We start from the raw sequence: 19,083 nt of genomic DNA, 5'->3' as shown, positions 1-19,083 counted from the left end.
TAATTTTTGTATTTTCTTAGTAGAAGTGGGGTTTCGCCATGTTGCCCAGGCTGGTCTCTAACTCCTGAGCTCAAGCAATCTGCCCACCTCAGCCTCCCAAAGTGGTAGGATTACAGGTGTGAGCTACCCCACCTGGCCCAGCTCTGCCATATCAAGCTGTGCTTCTTAGCCAAGTCATTTCACCTTTTGGAGCCAATACTCACAGTCCAAGGTTGTTACAGAACTCAAAAATGACCAAAGTAGGCCAGGTACGGTGGCTCACACTTGTAATCCCAACACTTTGGGAGGCCAAAGCAGGCGGATCACCTGAGGTCGGGAGTTCAAGGCCACCCTGACCAACATGGTGAAACCCTATCTCTACAAAAATACAAAAATTAGCCGGGCATGGTGGTGTGTGCCTGTAATCCCAGCTATTGGGGAGGCTGAGGTGGGAGAATCGCTTGAACCCAGGAGGTGGAGGTTGCAGTGAACTGAGATCGCACCATTGCACTCCAGCCTGGACACCACAGTGAGACTCCATCTCAAAAAATAAATGACCAGAGTAGTAAAAGTACTTTGTAAACCCGAAAGTTCCTTACAACTGTCAGTTGTTGCTACAAGGTAACATGGAAGGAGGCAAAGTAAATAAAACCCCACTTCTAAGAGCTTACAGTCCAAAGGGGAAGACACCACCTCCATGGGCTTAACCAAGGAGCACATCTGCAAACCACTGAGAACTCGTTGAGTCAAGGGCTCCCCCCTGAGGAGGGTTGGTTCCCGGCAGCTGGTGTAATTTAGGAAAACTTCCTGGAAAAGAAGAGCATACCCTTAGTCCACTTAGCCTTGGGCAAAGCTGAGCTCCTACAGCTGCTTCTTGAAAAGGCCCCAAATGCAATTTGATGACAAGCTGGATAACAACTGCAGGAAGTTACAGGCTGTACTTGTGTGGAATCCAGACTCTACAGGGTGCAGCTTGAGTCTCCACCAAGAAGTGGACCCCACCCACTGGGCTGCTGCTTCCCGCTGCAGCAGACACAGCTTTCCTATCTCCTAGACATGAAGCCAAGATGGGACCCAGAGAGAGCTGCAGTGTAGGGTTTGGGAGATCATCTAAACAATCCCTTCTGCCTACTTAGTGGAACTTGTTTTCCAGCCCCTCCGTCCCTCTCTGGAGGGAAGAACAACTTAAAAGTTCTAAAAAGATAAACCTCCCTCTCTCCCAAGGTTGCTGAAAAGAAGAAATGAGAATATGCGTCTCAGGGAGAGGCATACGTAAAGTTCACTGAATGGTTTTTATTATCATGATTCATCATTGGGCTGATCTCTTTCTGTCTCTATGTCTCTTTTCCACATACTTCAAGGAGATTAGACTAAGTGATATCCAAGAATCTTTCCCTTTTACAAGCCACCCCACTCCCTGACCTGTTGTTCAATAATATTTCTCTGTATCCAATGGGACACGTGGACCCAATGGAAGTTCCTTAGAAGACGGAGCCTTTGTCACCACCCACAAAGCAAGGGTAAGGTCTGCAACTGGCCAGCATACGATGCCTGACATCTAATGGGCCCTCAGTAAATACTTTTAGAATGTAAGAATGAATGAACCAATAAAAGAAATTGATGTGTTTTCACCCCACCATAATAATTTAAATCATAATTTACTGCCTTTATTTTATTTTATTTTATTTTGAGATGGAGTCTTGCTCTGTCACCCAGGCTGGATCTCAGCTCACTGCAACCTCTACCTTCTGGGTTCAAGCGATTCTCCTGCCTCAGCCTCCTGAGCAGCTGGGATTACAGGTGTCCGCCACCATGCCTGGCTAATTTTTGTATTTTTAGTAGAGACAGGATTGGGGGGTTGGCCAAGCTGGTCTCAAACTCCTGACCTCAAATGATCCGCCCACCTTGACCTCCCAAAGTGCTGGGATTACAGGCATGGGTCACTTCGACCGGCCATAATTTACTACCATTATTACTAAAAGATAACACCCAGCCCTCTGGGGACCATAAGAAACCCCCATCCCTGCTGGCAATGCGGAGGCACAGAGGCAGGTGTTACTGAGCACACATGGAGAAAGGACGCTGTGCTGTGGAGGAAGGAAGAGGGTGCATACAGACTGGGGCAATCTGAAGGCTTTCTGCAGAAAAACTTTGAACTAACTAGGGGTTGCTCCAGGAAGGTAGCTCCAGAGGCTGAAATGGGGGCACCCCAGCGGCAGAGGAGGGGCTAGGATTGGACAGAATTTCCTGGGCAGCCTTCATGGTGAGTTCCATGGAAGGCTGAGCCTGGAACACTGGTGAAACGACCCCTCCCCCACAACTATCACCTCCACTCCTGGGGCTTACCAAGCTGGGAACCAACCCAAATGGTTGGAGGGGACAATGCCTACTGAGGCCATGTTGAGGGTCAGGTCTGAGGGCTATGAAATTGTCCTCAGGCCTTAATACACACCAGGCTTCCACCCCAGCCTCCAGAGGTCTCTTCCCCAAGATGCAAGAGGTGAGAGCAACTACTACCTTAAGGGGAGAGGGCTGGGAAGGAGGAGGAGCTTGGAGCAGAGAGTACTGGAGCCAGGGGTTCTTAGAGGCAAGAGGGCCCTCCCCTTCTTCAGGGGGACTGAAACCCTCTGAAGTCCATGTCACCAAGGGCTGATTGCTTCTGCTTACACCACTCCCTCCTGAGAGAAGAGCATGCAGCTTGGACAGCTCTGATGCACCAAATGTCCCTTCCTATTGTCCTGGGTGTCTGCCCACTGCTCTCTAGGAACCTGGAACAAGTTCAATCATTCTTCCACGCAAACGCCTGCTGGGCGTTTGAAGGCAGCCCCCCTGAAACAGCCTGACCACACAGCCTTCTGCTGTTTACAAGGGCTATCACATTTGATTCCCTCAGCTCCTCTGTGGGGCACATCTTGTTGTCATTACTTTAGAGAAGGGGAAATAGGCTCAGAGAACAAGTACCTTGTCCATGGTCACACAGAATTTTAGTGCATATCCTTGTCAGCCTTGTCTTCCCCTGCCGTCTTCCCTTGAACCTTGTCTTCTTCAAGTGAAGGGAACTCTAACCTCAATTCCTCTGACTCCCGTAAGGGTGCTCATGGCATTCTCCTCACTGGGCCAGGATGGAAAATCCAGGATGGATGATCCTGCTTCCTGGACAGGGAGGGGCAGAAGCTGAAATGGAAACTTTCTTGGGAGAGAATGAGGAGAGGGTGGGCCCTATCAGGCTACAGTATCTGCCAGACACTTGGTAAGGTGAACTGAGGGTGCAGCAGCTCATTCTGGGGGGCACGGAAAGAGGGGAACCTTTCAGAGTGACCCTTTTCATAGAAAGGGCTGGGGAGTCCCCAGGAAGAGGCCACTCTGTGTCAGTGCAGTCACTGGATACAGGCCCACAGCGGGAAGGCACAGGAAGCTGGTTCTGATAAGGCACTTGGAGAGGCAGTCAGTATGGCTAGAAGATGCTTTCGTGGTACAGGTGTAGAAACTGAGGCCCAGAGAGGGGCAAGGGCTTTCCCGAAGGCACACAGCAGAACAGTGGCAGACACCATCCTGCTGCCACTCATAGTTCCCACTGCGAGGGGCCATGTGCCCAGGCTGTGCAGTGGAAAAGGGCACATACTCTCCTAGGTCCTCACTGGCTTACCCCATGCTTCAGAGATGAGTGTTGTTTGAACCCTTCTGGAGCCACTTATCACACTCAGGACACAATCGCAGGGAACAGAGCCCATCTTGTGTACGTCTGCAGTCCTGTAGGGTACAGTGTGCCATCTGAGAGGGCAGAACTATCCCAAGGCCACACAGCTAAATTATGGTAAAGCCAGAAGCTGTTCTCCAAGGTCTGAGTCTTTTCAGCCCCAGCAGAGCCTCCTGGAAGAACCAGTCTCTCTAACCAAGACTGAGAAGGGCAGGAAGAGGGTACAAGTAATTGAGACATCTGGGCTCTCTGGCTTTCCCCACCCCTTCCACCTGCCTCCTGTCCTGCAGATACCCAGGGACTCTGAGGATGAGCTGGGAATTTCTGATGTTTCTTCAAAATGGATCATCTCTATTTCCCACAGTGTAAGGTTCTGTGCTGTTCACTCTTCACCAGAAAAATTCCTGCCTATCCTATAAAACCCAGCTCAGAGGTCCAGAAAATGACCATGCACAAAACCACAGAGGAAGTCACATCAAATTCCGAAGAATCTTACAGACCATGATCTCTGACCACAATGCAATATAATTAGAACTCAACAAGAAAAACATACATCTCCCATAGGTTGAGAAACTAAAAAACACACTTCTACATCATTCAAGAGTTAAAGAGGAAATTACAATGAAATGTATGAACTATTTAGAACTGAACGATAAGGAAAATACAAGCAGTTTCTAAATCATTTCCTCTGTGAAGCCAGCCCTGAGCCCACATGGCTCCTCAGATGGCTCTCCACCCCCCACCCATTTCTTTTTTTTTGAAATGGAATCTCACTCTGTCGCCAAGGCTAAAGTACAGTGGCACGATCTCGGCTCACTGCAACCTCTGCCACCTGGGTTCAAGCGATTCTCCTGCCTCGATCTCCCAAGTAGCTGGGATTACAGGCACTTGCCACCGCGCCCAGCTAATTTTTGTAGTTTTTAGTAGAGACGGGGTTTCACCATGTTGGCCAGTCTGGTCTTGAACTCCTGACCTCGTGATCCACCCACCTTGGCCTACCACCGTGCCTGGCCCTCCACCCATTTCTACACCCTAGGAGGCTGACATCTATGGCTGCAGCAACAGGTTCCCTTGTTCTCAGCTTCTGGGAGGATTCAGCTAGTGGGGGAAACCTGGCCAGAGATCAGAGGGAGGAGAGGGAGGTCTCTTACTTGCCCCCATCCTTCTCTGTGTGATTGCTGAGGGCTGGGTATGCCCCTCCACCTTAGGCCACAGCAGCCCCCTCCTCAGAGCTCCCACTTTCACCACTCCTTCCCTGCAGTCCTGCAGCCTAGAGTTAACAGCCTCTACTCTTGTGAGCCCTTTGGTGATACACTGTCTGTGTGGTTTCCCTACACCTTGACCATACCTGTAAATAATGTCTTCATTAAACATATCCATTCTGGGTGTTCCATGTGTTTCCTGCAAATACCCCCACTCTTCCAAAGTCCTTCAGTCCACAACCACATTCTCACTTCTGGGTGACTGAGCTCTGACCTGTGTATCTCTGTGTGGTGTCCCCTCTACTGACCTGTCAGCACCTGACGTCAACGGCCAGCTCAGCTTTATCACCCAATCCCTTGATCAGATAGGAGTGGAGAGTCGAACTCGATGAAAGATATTGATTAGGATATCAAATAAATAAAGAAGCATATTTTAATTTGCTTAATTTAATTCCATAAGCAAGTGTTTGTTTATAGAGGATTCAGGGCAGAGAGTTAAGAGTCAGACATAAGGCCGGGCATGGTGGCTCACACCTGTAATCCCAGCACTTTGGGAGGCCGAGGCAGGCAGATCACGAGATCAAGAGATCAAAACCATCCTGGCCAACATGGTGAAACCCCATCTCTACTAAAAATACAAAAAATTAGCCAGGTGTCATGGCACGTGCCTGTAATCCCAGCTACTTGGGAGGCTGAGGCAGGAGAATTGCTTGAAACTGGAAAACGGAAGTTGCAGTGAGCCGGGATCACACCACTGCACTACCACCTGGCAACAGAGAGACTCCATCTCAACAACAACAAAAAAAGTCAGACATAAAAATACAAACTTTAGACTGGGGCAAAAAATAGTGCTTAACAAAAGAACGTATCCACAGTTCTGTGAGCTGGGATTCTTTTTTTACTTTTAGGTTCAAGGGTACATGTGTAGGTTTGTTATATAGATAAACTCTGTCACGGGGACTTGGTGTACAGATAATTTCATCACCCAGTAACCAGCATAGTACCTGATGGGCATTTTTTTCTCATGCTCTCCCTCCATTCAACCTCCAACATCAAGCAGGCCCCAGTGTCTGCTGTTCCTCTACTAGTATCCACGTATTCTCACTGTGTAGTTCCTACTTATAAGTGAGAATGTGCAGTATTTGGTTTTCTATTCCTGTGTTAGTCTGCTTAGGATAATAGCCTCCAGCTCCAACCCCTGTTGCTGCAAGGGATATGATCTGGATTAAGGATCTAGCGTGTTCTCATCAGCAAACAGAAGGTCCAAACACAAAGAGAGTCCCGTGTGCCATGGTAAAAGCCCACCTCTGGCCTCCAGCTCTCCCCTACCTGCATCTATTCACCTCCCACTCCTCCAGAGTGGCTTCTACAACTCAGCTGTCTGCTTTGGGCTTCCTACCGTAGAAGGCCTCCAATCTTCCCTCCATTCATTCATTCCTTCACTCACTCACTCATTCATTCCAGACAGAGCAGCCAACTGGTCCCTGGGCCTGGGGGCCACAATGTGCATTGAATGCTGGTGGGATATCTGTCTGTCCTCGAAGGAACCCAGGTGGTAGGGAGAGCAGATCAGATCTTGAGTGGTTTGGATTTGATTGGAAGGAAGGAGAGAAAGAAGGTATTCTAAAATGGAACAGCTGGGATAAGGGTCTGGAGGTAAGAAATAGAGTGACTCGGTGAGGAGCAAGGAGAATCAGCCCAGCCTGAGCAAGGCCCCCTCCCTGGTTGAGGAGATGAAGTCTGTGATTTGAGCGCTCTTCTGTGCCTGTCCCTCAGGGGTGACGGACTTAAATCATTCATGATTCCCAAGGCATTCATTCATTCCTTCACTTATTCATTCATTCATTCATTCAAGTGGGTTCTGAGTTCCTGCTATACAAGGAGCTGAGGATATGGAAGTGGATAGGACAGTCTCCATCCCTTATTGGGTCCAGGGACAAGTGTGACCCACTTGGAGGGCGAAGGAACCACCCTCTCTAGCACCTCTTGTTTCTGCTCCAGAAGGAGCCTAACTTTTTCCCATTTTACAGTCTGGGAACCTGAGGCTGCCTCGTTGGTGGAGGTCCAAGGAAGCACCGAGAGGGCGGGCAGCTCAGTTAGTCCTTTGTCCGAGGGGAAGCTGGGAGCACAATATGGACTTTACGGGAAGGCGGGGGCGAGCGCGTCTGTGTACTGGGGTGGAGGGGAGTCCCCTTTCCCCGCCCCGTGGCCGCGGCGTGGCGGGGCTGGGGCGGAGCTGGCGTCGCCTCGGGCGGGAGGGCGGCCGCGGCCGGCAGGAGAGGCGGACGGACAGGCAGACGGGCGAAAGAACAGGCACGGCACTGGCAGGAGAAGGGCGACCCTGTGGCCGGGAATGTGACCCGAGGCCAGAGGCGGACCCGTGAGTGTGCGCTGTGCCCCCGCGGCCCCGCCGCGCACCCCGCCCGCCTGGCTTCCACTTTCATTTCTTCGGCTGTCCAGGCGTGGCACGGTCCGGAGGCGAGTCCCGCCCGAAGGCTGGCTGGCCGCTGTCCTGGGGCTGGGGTCCGAGGCTCAGTGCTTCGAAAGTTGGGGTGGGTTTGGGGTTGGACGGGGCAGAGGGGAGGAGTTGGGGGGCTTGTCTTCGGGAGCGGAAATGTCAGGCGGGCTCCTCTGGGTCCTACGGCCTGCCTGGCCCTGGGAGCTGGTTTGGGGGTGGGCGTGGGTGGCTGCGCGCCGCGGGGAGAGCATGGAGCCTTCGCCTCTACTTTTATCTATGATCTCTGTCCTGCAGAGCGTCCCAGGCTGGATTCTGTGTTCAAACCGGGGCCATCCTCTGTCCCAGATCCTGGGTCAGGCCCAAGGAGAGGTAGATGTAGCCTGGCAGAGGGCTAAAGGTCAGAAACAGACAGGGTCACCCTGCTGTCTTCATTTGAGAAGCCCAGATGCCACCCAGGGAATGAACAAGCCACTGCCACTACAGGAGTGAAAGGATAGCCAACACTGGGAAATGGGGGTAGGGGGGAACCGCGGTGGCTTAGGGAGGAGACAGGGGTTCGTTCTGTCACAGACAGAAACTCAGTGAGGGCATGGGGGTGGGACTGAAAGAAGTTACGCCTGTGGCTAGAAGAGCACCTGCCCTGCACTCACCCCCTGAGCTTACATTTTCCTGGAAAAACAAAGTTCCACAGGAGTGAGGTGGGACTCTAGCTCATTGGTCAGGACACCCCAGTTGCTGTGCAGAGTCAGCGTATTGCGGGGAGGAAGCAGGTTGGCCGTTTGGTGGAAAAGATGCTTCCACTGCCCTTCCACTCCCCTCCTGTCTCCACCAGACCATTGACCAGCCAGTGCAGGAAAATGGCCTTTTACTCTTGGTCATGAGCCAAGCCCCAGCTTATCCCAGTTACCAGTTCTGCTTGAAACTTGCTATGTGAACACAGGCTCCTCAAGTCCTGTTTTTAGGCCTCAGTTTCCCCATCTGGGCCTCAGTTTCCCCATCTGTACAAGTGATTTGGGCCAGTTGATCTCTCAGGACTCTTTTAACTCTAAGATTCCAGAGTCTAAGCTTTCCTTAAAGCTTGAATACTGACTTTGCAGCAGACCTTGTCCTAAGCTGGGGGTGGGGATGGAGTGGAGACTGCAATGACAAAAGCAGCCTCTACCCAAGGAGAAGGAGATCCGAGTTCAGGAGGAGGCTGTGGGAGGAGGTAGCAGCCAATCTGAGGATGTGTGGTCAGGCAGGTGAAGGGATAAGAAAATATCCAGCCGGACGCGGTGGCTCAAGCCTGTAATCCCAGCACTTTGGGAGGCCAAGGCGGGTGGATCACGAGGTCAAGAGATCGAGACCATCCTGGTCAACATGGTGAAACCCCGTCTCTACTAAAAATACAAAAAATTAGCTGGGCATGGTGGTGCGTGCCTGTAATCCCAACTACTCAGGAGGCTGAGGCAGGAGAATTGCCTGAACCCAGGAGGCGGAGGTTGTGGTGAGCCGAGATCGCGCCATTGCTCTCCAGCCTGGGTAACAAGAGCGAAACTCCGTCTCAAAAAAAAAAAAGAGAAAATATCCAGAGGCGAGAGAGTGGGGATGTGTTCAGGAATCAGGAAGAAGCCCAGGGTGGTTAGTGTGGGAGGTGGGAGTGGGGCAGGAAAAGTAGGACAAGGTGAATGCCAGAATGGGGGCCTGTTTCTAACTGTTGTAAAGGGGGCCATGCGATGCGGGGAGGAGCCCCACCTAATTGCAGTGTGAGGGATTTTGGAATCATTTGTCCCAAGCAGAGTTTAAAATGGAGATGGCAAGTGAAGTGCAGAAATCTCTTTGTTCTAGAAGCTGGGGTCCCACCCTGGAGACTTCTTTGGGTGAGAAGTTGAAGAGTCAGGATGGATGAGATGACCTTTCAGATCTGTGAGGTTTTTTCAAAAGAGCAAGTTCCTGCTGAAAGGCCTGTTTCTACGCTCCAAGCTGCTCTCATTTAACTAGAGTGCCCCATCCTGGCCTGTCTTTGTGGGTTCAAGGAAGGACCTTTGCTTCAAACATCTGCCCAGCTACTTTGACTTGTTAGCAGAAGTTATACCCCTCCCTGAAATATGTGTCATGCCTTTGGTTTTACACAATTGTCACCTGGTTCCCACTCTCCCTTCCCCTGTTCTGTCCCAGAGTTACCAGAGATGTGAGAAAGGACAGTGCTCCAGCATCAGTCAGAGGTCAAGGCCAGGCTTTGTCTGTGGCCATATGCAAGCCTCAGGGTAGAGCTAAAGTGATCACACTCGCCCCAGCTCAGGTGTCAGAGGTCAGCCTGGAATCTGAACGCAATTCTTAGCTTATACTCAGCCTTAGTGCTCATTCTGGGGGCAGGGGCAGTGCTTAGTTTGTGGCTAAATTCTAGTCTTGGTAGGTACATGGGTCTGCGTTTCCCGGTAGCTCACACACTCACAGGTGAGATGAGATAACTCAGGCTTAGAAACCTAGCTATAGCAGTGACCCAGGACTTGGGTGGACCAAATCCATGGTGATAACAGGGGTCATCCGGTAAGCCAGTGATAGCGCTGGGACTGGAACCCAGGATTCCTGCCTCTGAGCCTAGGGCCCTGATCACTGTCTCCCAAAGTCTGTTCTGAATCTGGGATCCTTAAATTCTAGGAGGCAAAGCAAATTTGCCTGAGCTCTAGATGGGCCCCGCTGGGTAGATCTGACTATACTCTCCTACCTCCCTGTGCCAGGCGCGTAGTAGTTGCTCTAGGAATGTCTACTGAGTGTCAGGTGCAAGGGGAGGAGCCAGTGGCTTGTTAGATTTGGGGCTGGAAGAGACTGGCTTGGAGGGGAGGATCTCCAGCCGTTGTGAGAGGAAGCAGTGCCCTTGTAGGCCTGCTGCCCTCCCCCTCCTCCCGTGCTTGCAGCCACACTCAGAAGCCGCCCAGCTGGCAGCTGGAGGGCTCTTTCCTCTTTCAGGGTGAAAAAAAAGGAAAGGACATTTTTGGTAGAAAAGTTCCCTGCTGCTCCCTGGGAATCCCCGGTGAGCGGATGGACTACGGGATATCCCACAGGAAACCGAAGGCTGCCCACCCCCGCCCCCCGCCTCCACCCCCAGTCACAATGCTGTGAGGCTCTCCCACACTGCACCAGCTGGCCAGGAGGGGCTCCCAAAGGTCATCTCATCCAGGCCCTTGTCTGCTGGTGGGCCTGCAGGGAGCCTCTGTGACCTCTTTCATGACCAACAGCAAGTCTGAGGAGCACCTGTTTCAAGTCCCAGCCAGCCCTTTGTGAGATGCAATGAAAGCAGAAAAGAAACAAACAAGATGGGAGGGCTGTGGGGGATTAGCAAGGGCAACTAAGGTAGCCTGGAAAGAGGGCGGGGCACTGGACCTAGGGGCTGAGGACTTAGATTCCAGGCAGAGGATGCAGTGGTTGAGCAAAGGCTGAGAGGTGCCAGAGAAATGATGAATTGGGAAGTCAGAGCCCAGTTGATAAGGCCCTGACTGCCAGCTCCCCCATGCTCTTGTCCTTGGCAGGGTATCTTCAGGTCCAAGCCCCTGGACACCAGCCCCAGGCCCAGCTGGCCATGGCCCTGTGCCTGAAGCAGGTGTTCGCCAAGGACAAGACGTTCCGGCCGCGGAAGCGCTTTGAGCCCGGCACACAACGCTTTGAGTTGTACAAGAAGGCACAGGCCTCGCTCAAGTCAGGCCTGGACCTGCGAAGTGTGGTGAGGCTGCCGCCCGGGGAGAACATCGACGACTGGATCGCCGTGCACGTGGTGGACTTCTTCAACCGCATCAACCTCATCTATGGCACCATGGCCGAGCGCTGCAGCGAGACCAGCTGCCCGGTCATGGCCGGCGGGCCCCGCTACGAGTACCGCTGGCAGGACGAGCGCCAGTACAGGCGGCCGGCCAAGCTCTCCGCACCGCGCTATATGGCATTGCTCATGGACTGGATCGAAGGTCTCATCAACGACGAGGAGGTCTTTCCCACGCGTGTTGGTGAGCCTCACCTGGCGGGGAGGGAGCCACTGGCAGCCCATTTCTCAGATGAGGCATTTAGTTTGATATAGCCACTCTGTGCAGAGTTAGGGGGTGATTTTCTTTCTTTCTTTTTTTTTTTTTTTTGAGAGGGAGTTTCCCTCTTGTTGCCCAGGGTGCCGTGCAAAGGCAAGATCTCAGCTGGCTGCAACCTCCGCCTCCCGGGTTCAAGCAATCCTCCTGCCTCAGCCTCCCAAGTAGCTGGGATTATAGGCATGCACCACGACGCCCAGCTAACTTTGTATTTTTAGTAGAGACAGACAGGGTTTCTCCATGTTGGTCAGGCTGGTCTTGAACTCCCAACCTCAGGTGATCCACGCCCTCCTTGCCTCCCAAAGTGCTGGGATTACAGGCATGAGCCACCACGCCCTGCCTGAGGGGGTGATTTTCATCCCATTTTGTAGAAGAGGAAACGGAGGTTGAAACAGGTTAAGTGTCTTGCTCAAAGTCAAACATTTGACTAGGACTTCCTGACTCCCAATTTGGGGCTTTTCTTTTTTTTTTTCTTTTCTGAGATGGAGTTTGGCTCTTTCAGCCAGTGGTGTGATCTCAGCTCACTGCAACCTCTGCCCGCTTCCCCCACCGACCCACCGCCGTGTTCAAGCGATTTTCTTGCCTTAGCCTTCTGAGTGGCACTGGCCACCACACCTGGCAAATTTTTGGATGTTTAGTAGAGACAGGTTTTCGCCATGTTGGCCAGGCTGGTCTCAAATTCCTGACCTCAGGTGATCCACCTGCCTCAGAGAGCTTTTCTTTTCTAAAACATAAGTGGTCCCACCATAGACCACTCTGGCTCAAGACCACAGATGCTATGATTCTCAGAACCTTCAGAACAAGAGCCCCAAGGTGTTCATATCTGATCTGACCTCCAGCCTCCTGAGGTTCCCTCTGACTCCTGGCCTCAGGAAAAGGAGGGAGTTGGGGGTTGGGGGACCCTGATGGTATCATCACCTCAGATTGGGGCTCCGAGGGCAGCATTTTCCCTTGTCAGGCACAGGCTACGGGACCTTTTCTTATCTCAGCTGGGGAGCCTGGGCAGGTGAGGGTGTGATGGGAGATGAGTAATGCCATCCAGGCACTGCTTACCCACCCGAGGGCAGCAGGAGGGGGTGTTGGTCCAGGAGCTGAGCAGGCATGACACTGTGTTCATCACACCAGCCCCACCTGCTACTGAGCCCAGCCCTCACCTGGCCTGGAGCTCATCATTGCCGAGGCTGTGTGGAGGATTGGTGGGTGGGGCAGGGTGGTCAAGTCCTGAGGAGAGAAGTCTGAATGGTGAAGGAAGCTGGGCACTGAGTCACAATTCAATGCCCACGGCTCCTCCCCAGCCAGTGGCCTGCTCTTTCCTGCACTATCATGCCCAACAAAGACATTGGAGGTAACTGAGGTTACGTGAAGATCATGAGGTCAGGAGATCAAGACCATGCACTGAATTGGGAGGAATTCAGAACTGGGCTTAGGTCTGTGGGAGCCCAGGACCCCAAGCCTAGATGGGCAGGATATGTCTGAAGAATCTGGGCTAGGCTGGAGGGGCTACGAGGGAGGGAAGGCTCGACCCCCACCTGGGAGCAATGAGGAAGAGGAGGGGGGTCTATGGAGCCAGGTGGGCCAGCTGTGGACCTGAATGTAGACTCTTATTCCCTGGCCATACCTCCCTGGGCCTGTAGGACTCCAGGTGTAGATGCGTAAAACCCTGGGTGACTCTGCCACACAGAGAAGAAGGCATAAGCCACAAAGATTGCCACCTCAAGGTGGCAATGGGGGACTATGCAGAAACAGGTCCTTTTTCATGGGTCCCAATACCTGTGAGGGGTGCTACAGTGCAGTGCAAAGACAAAGAGGGTTTCAATCCTGTTTCCAGTCTGCACTGATTAATAGTTATGTGGCCTTGAGCGAGCAGCTTCACCTTGATGCACCTCTGTTTTATCATATCTAGAATGGTAATCAGATACATCAGCCAAATTGTTCTAAGCATTGGAGGCAAAAGGTGTGAAGAGCTCAGCACAGGGCCTGGCTCATAGATGAAAGGTTCTTCCTGTTATTTGAAGAAATGAAGGCTGTCAGAACTAATTATTGCAGAATTCATAATTTCCAGGATTGTGGGTCTGAGGACTTCTGTATGAATGTTGAAAAGAGGAGGGACATGGGGTGGGGCTAGAGAGGGAGGTCAGGATAAGATCATGAAAGGCCTTGAGCAGCATCATGCTGGGAAGTTAGGACTTAATCCTGAAGGCTCAGGCTTTTTAAAAATGGATCCAGATGTTGAACCCTCCTTGGAGTTGGATACAAAAGTGTGATGTCAGCATCTCTGCAGTTGCACATATTTCTGGGGACAGTTTAGATCGTAACTTTTATCATAGTCTAAGAAGGGTTGGTCAGTGACCCGCACAAGTTTGCAAAGCCCTGCTTTAGGTGATGGGAAAATGTGGAAGATGATATATATGTCAGCAGGTGAGAGCCAGTGAGATCTGTGCTTCATTAAAAAGAAAAGTATGGCCCAGCATGGTGGCTCATGCCTCTAATCCCAGCATTTGGGAGGCTGAGACAGGTGGATTACCTCAGGTCAGGAGTTCAAGACCAGCCTGACCAACATGGAGAAACCTTGTCTCTAGTAAAAATACAAAATTATCCAGGCATGGTGGCATATGCTATAATTTCAGTTACTTCAGGGGCTGAGGCAGGAGAATCACTTGAACCTGGGAAGCGAGGTTGCAGTGAGCCAAGATCTCGCCATTGCACTCCAGCCTGGGCAAGAGTGAAATTCCATCTCAAAAAAAGAGAAGAGAAGAAGGAAAGAAAGAAAAGTATGGGAAGTTAAACCACTCTTATTTCCTAAAGCAAAGTGTACTAAGAAGTGTGCTGGGGAAACAGCTATCCTGGTTGCCTGTGTGTGTGAGGGAAAAGTTGGGCAGAGCTTTGGCACCAGAATGCTGATCCCCTTCTTCTGCCCTCCCCTGCCCTCTAGGTGTTCCCTTCCCCAAGAACTTCCAGCAGGTCTGCACCAAGATCCTGACCCGCCTCTTCCGAGTCTTTGTCCACGTCTACATCCACCACTTTGATAGCATCCTCAGCATGGGGGCAGAGGCGCACGTCAACACCTGCTACAAGCACTTCTACTACTTCATCCGCGAGTTCAGTCTGGTGGACCAGCGGGAGCTGGAGCCCCTGGTGAGGCCAAGCCCTACCACCCTCCCCTACAAGGCTAGCCTGAGTTTTCACATCCAAAAGCTGCCTATTTAAGTAACTCCAATGCCCAAGTAGATAAATTAGGGGAAGGCATTTTATTTAACAGTGAATTCTGTACTTCAGTAGAGAATTCATTCAAGTGTTGGTTTACAAACCCAAATCTGCAGCCTAAAAGTTGGGGTTGCTGGGGGAAGGAGCCAGGCTCAGACAGAAGAGCAGCTAGGCCCTATGGTTTGGGAAGTGATTGCCTAGTAGGCTGAGCTCTGACTGACCCCTCCCTACCTTGTGTCTCTACAGAGGGAGATGACAGAGCGGATCTGCCACTGAGCCCAGGCCTGGATTCACTGGCCATCAGATGGACGATCTGAACACAGGGTGGCTGGCAGAGGGGACCCCCAGGAGCCTGAAGGAATCTGAAGGCACTGGAACCTCTCCACACACCGAAAGCCTCTGGACTTCTGGTTCTCAGGAGTCTGCCTACCTGTCACCCTGGCCTCTTGTGGGTGGAGAAGGGGAGAGCATATAGGCAGGCAAACAGAAGGGAAGTGGAGTTAAACCTCTGGCATGACGTCTGGGAGTAGGGTAGGCTAGGGCGTTTCTTCTCTGACACTTGACCCTTCCATGCTGGTTCCTAAGCTTATTGGAAGAATGTGGGTGTGGCTGAGGTGATGACAAGAAAGATGCAAGAGAGAGAGCAGTCTGCATGTGAGTGAGCACAGATGCCAGGGTGTGCGTGTGCGTGATTTTCACTGTGGGGTGTGTCTGTGAGAGCTAGCTGCCTTACCCCTCCTTGGCACGTAGTAGGCCTTCCATAAATGTTAGCTGGATGGCTAAATAGATTGAGACCATCAGACCATGAGACCATCAGACCATGACCACTGTAGGAGTGATGACAGGTCAGTGTCCCCACTCAGTGTATCTGACCATGTGTGTAAGTGCACAAAATGTGGTTGTGGATGTTGCTCTGCATTCAGACCTTCCAGGCTACACTCTTCCATCAGCATGAGTCCTGGCGAGCTAGGGCAGGTAGGAAGCGGAGCCTTGCCTTGAGTTTCTAAACCCTGACCCACTGCAGACACAGGCTCTGATTTTCTCACCCAGAGATGGCCCACGAGCTGCCATTTTACTCATCCCTCTGCCTCCAAGAAGGCCTGTATTCTAGGTAGCCTTTTGGGGGTTGGAGATGATCCCTCAAGTACACAAAGGTCCCCTGATCCTTCAGCTGGGAATCATACACTCCAGTCTAGCTCCCAGAATCTACAGACCTGGCTCCTCAGATCTGAAGCCCAGCAGAAATTAATCATCTAGTCCAAGGAACTTGTGGAACTTGAATTGGGAACTCTGGAGTCTTGTATTCCATCCCAGGACATCGAAGATGTAGGTGGTGAATGGACTCTTCCAGGCATGGAGATCCTCCGTCCTAAAAGTACCTGCCTCCTTCCCAGCCATCCCTGAGGCATTCCAGCCAGCTGGATCTCAGAGCACAGCTATACACAGGGAGACTGGGATGTTCATTCAGCACTCCATTACTCCTTACCTTCATACACAACCCTATGTTCAGACCCACAGGTGGGGAAACTGAGGCAGGAACAGGCTTCTGCCCTCCCAGAGCGTCCACTCTGGGAGGCCAGAATGGAAAGCCAGAAGGGACCTGGGAATCATCCAGTCTCGGTGTACACAGGAGGAATCTGAAGCCAGGAGAAGAGGAGGGAGAAACTGTCCAAGGCCTTCCAGGGAGGCGTTCATGGAGCTGGAGAAACCAGAGATCCTGCCCCAGGGCCTGTCAATTGCTACACAGAGATACACCTGGAAAGAGGGTTTAACAGGCCCTCTTCAGGACACAACTGTTCCTGCTTTGAGCAATAATTTCTAACCTGATGCCAACATGCCCCACTGCCCCTTGGGTTGGCTGGGGTTGTTTCCTGAGCCAAGCATCCAATATCATGCCCCTCTCAGTGGCCTAGAGGCTGCCTGCACTTTGGGGAAACAGACAGAGCTCTTGGGGCCAGCCAGCTGGGCCTGAGACTTCTGCCTCTGCCACCTCCAGAGTGGCCTGGCAGCTTCGCCAGAGGCTGTGGAGCGAGGGTAGTAGGAGCTTTCCCCAGAGTGCTGTGGCTTGCCAGATGAATTCTAGGCTATGGCAAGGGCTGATTTCTGGGTTGGGGGAGGGTAGGAAAATTTATTTTTATGAAACACAGGGAAAACTTTATTGTTGTTATTTTTCATAAAATAAAAGGCAAACTAAAGCAGCAACTGGTAGGAAGTGGTGGTCTGGGTGCCACATGTCTGTTGGCAGACAGACCATGGAAAGAACTGAGCCAGAATGGGGCTGGGATGGGTTTTTGTCCTGAGATTCTGGACCATGTGGAGGGCTGGCTGGTGTGGTCATGTCTGGCCTAGCTCTCCAGGGTGGGGACACCAAGATTCTCCTGGGGCTCTGGGAATTCTAGACCAGGCTAGGCTAGGATGCTTGGGGTGGAGAAGGCTGGCCCTTGCCTTCCGGGAAGTCAGTCTGAGAGGAATCATTTCTTTTTTTTTTTGAGACGGAGTTTCGCTCTTGTTGCCCAGGCTGGAGTGCAATGGCGCGATCTCGGCTCACCGCAACCTCCGCCTCCTGGGTTCAGGCAATTCTCCTGCCTCAGCCTCCTGAGTAGCTGGGATTACAGGCATGCACCACCATGCCCAGCTGATTTTTTGTGTTTTTAGTAGAGACGGGGTTTCACCATGTTGACCAGGATGGTCTCGATCTCTTGACCTCGTGATCCACCCACCTCGGCCTCCCAAAGTGCTGGGATTACAGGCGTGAGCCACCACGCCCGGCCCAGGAATCATTTCTTGTTTCATCTCAGGTTGCCTGGCATTGGCTACTCTTACTCCACCCCCTTAATCTAGGTGGTTTTTTTGAGCTAGTGGGTAAAAGGACAGAGTGGAAATACAGATAAATACGGTGGATAAAAGGACAGAGTGGAAATACTAATTACAGGAGAGGAGGCCATCCTCCTAATTACAGGAAGATACTTGTTGCTGGCTGGAGCTACAGTGGGGGTGGCAGGACATGGGCCTGACTCTTGAGCTTACTCCCCAGTAGACACCTGCATCTATTGACTCAGGTCTTGCTGTCATTCCACTAACCCCTAACCCACAATCTGCCTGGACAGGAATTAAAAAGCAGCTTGGTTCTTAAGAGTCAACAAAGGCCCACTTAGAGCTCTTCCCTCTTCCTGCAAAGGAGCCAGCCTGGTTTTTTGCAGAGGCTCTCCTGGGAGACAGAGGCATAGGCTGTAGTCCCAGCCCAGCTCTTGAATTCCATTGCAAGCCCATTACCCCTCTAGACCCCAATTCCCCATCTATTTTGTTATCAGTGATAGAAATGAAGGACTGATTGATCTCAGCTCCTTCATTATAGTCTGAGTCATTCACAATCATCATAATAGCTAATGTTCTTTATGTGTCAGGTACATTTCTAAGTGCTTGATATATATAATAGCTTGTTGAATCAAGTGTGTCTTTGGCCAGCTGCCTTGCTTCCCTTCCAGCCCCTAAGATCCCTCCCTTCATCCAATCCTCTAGTCTGGAAGGCCCTCTATTCTGCTGCTCCTTCTAGCTCACCACAGGAGGCCCAAGTCCAGCATTCTAAAAGGGTGCTATTTGCACACCTCCTATGACAAGTCGCTCGCTACCTCCACAGTCATTGGACAGCTCAGACTGTTATAAGACCCATGCTTTGGGTTCACAGTCATTTTGAAATATGACCATGGCAGTGAAAGTAGATTTATCTTAGAAATGTGTGACCCAAGACCTGCACCTTACATGGGAATATCTGTAAATACATCACAAAGCTGACACAAAATTGCTTTGAGAGATTCACAGAAGGATGCTTAAAGAATAGAGAGGAAGAGAGGGGAAAAGAAAGAGATGAGGCCTCAACAATGCAGAGAAAAGAGCACACTCCCATGGGGCAAAACCTAGTAACAAAGGGTCCTGGGAGAGGTAACATATTGGGAGGTAGAGTGGCAGCTTGGTTGGGAAGTCAGGTGGGGCTTTGTTTTCCTGTTGGCTCAAGATCGATAACAAAGCTGAGCATGGTGGCTCATGCCTGTTATCCCAGCACTTTGGGACGCGGAGGTGGGAGAATCATTGAGCTCAGGAGTTTTCTGAGACCAGCTTGGGCAATATGGCAAAACCCCACCTCTACAAAAAATGTAAAAATTAGCTGGGCATGGTAGTGCATGCCTATAGTCCCAGCTACTCAGGAGGCTGAGGCAGGAGGATCACTTGAGCCCAAGGCAGAGGTCGCAGTGAGCAAAGATGGTGACACTGTACTCCAGCCTGGGGAGCACAGTGAGATCCCCGCCGCCAAAAAAATCCATAACAATATTTGGAGCAGGGACCTAGGTATTAAGCCACCCTCTCCAGCCTGGGGCAGAGCATCCACCTATTGAGTAAAGGATGCCGCATCACCCTCGGCTCCCATAAACAGTGCGGCCTCTGAGGCTTCCTGTTGCCACTCTCCTCCCTACCCCACAGCGAGCTGTGACATGTATG

General features: G+C 51.7%; 1 protein-coding gene across 4 annotated transcripts; it reads left to right on the top strand.

The window, feature by feature from the left end:
• Positions 1–555: 555 nt before the first annotated feature.
• Positions 556–16,787, top strand: MOB3C (MOB kinase activator 3C). 4 transcript variants are annotated; one of them, XM_032247482.1, is made up of 4 exons: positions 556–1,499; positions 10,846–11,313; positions 14,318–14,520; positions 14,836–16,787. In XM_032247482.1, exons 2-4 carry the CDS (start codon positions 10,896–10,898, stop codon positions 14,863–14,865), a joined length of 651 nt encoding a protein of 216 aa, XP_032103373.1. In that variant the 5' UTR covers positions 556–1,499; positions 10,846–10,895; the 3' UTR covers positions 14,866–16,787. The 4 variants fall into 4 exon arrangements, with proteins under 4 accessions (XP_032103373.1, XP_032103372.1, XP_032103371.1 ...); XM_032247481.1 differs by lacking the exon at positions 556–1,499 and adding an exon at positions 7,045–7,258; XM_032247480.1 differs by lacking the exon at positions 556–1,499 and adding an exon at positions 7,100–7,430.
• The last annotated feature ends 2,296 nt before the right edge of the window (positions 16,788–19,083 follow it).

The sequence above is a fragment of the Sapajus apella genome, unplaced genomic scaffold (assembly GCF_009761245.1).
Source record: "Sapajus apella isolate SASKATOON/1434 unplaced genomic scaffold, GSC_monkey_1.0 scaffold62, whole genome shotgun sequence".
Lineage (NCBI taxonomy): Eukaryota > Metazoa > Chordata > Mammalia > Primates > Cebidae > Sapajus > Sapajus apella.
Note: the sequence above shows the minus strand (reverse complement) of the source record. Positions and strands in the feature narration are given on the sequence as shown.

What these genes read in the sequence shown, in the direction of transcription:
- MOB3C (XM_032247479.1), top strand. Translation starts at nt 10,827, where the DNA reads ATGCTCTTGTCCTTGGCAGGGTATCTTCAGGTCCAAGCCCCTGGACAC. An exon ending in GGTCTTTCCCACGCGTGTTG is followed by an intron (nt 11,314 to 14,317) that starts GTGAGCCTCACC and finishes CCTGCCCTCTAG; the next exon opens with GTGTTCCCTTCCCCAAGAAC. An exon ending in AGCGGGAGCTGGAGCCCCTG is followed by an intron (nt 14,521 to 14,835) that starts GTGAGGCCAAGC and finishes GTGTCTCTACAG; the next exon opens with AGGGAGATGACAGAGCGGAT.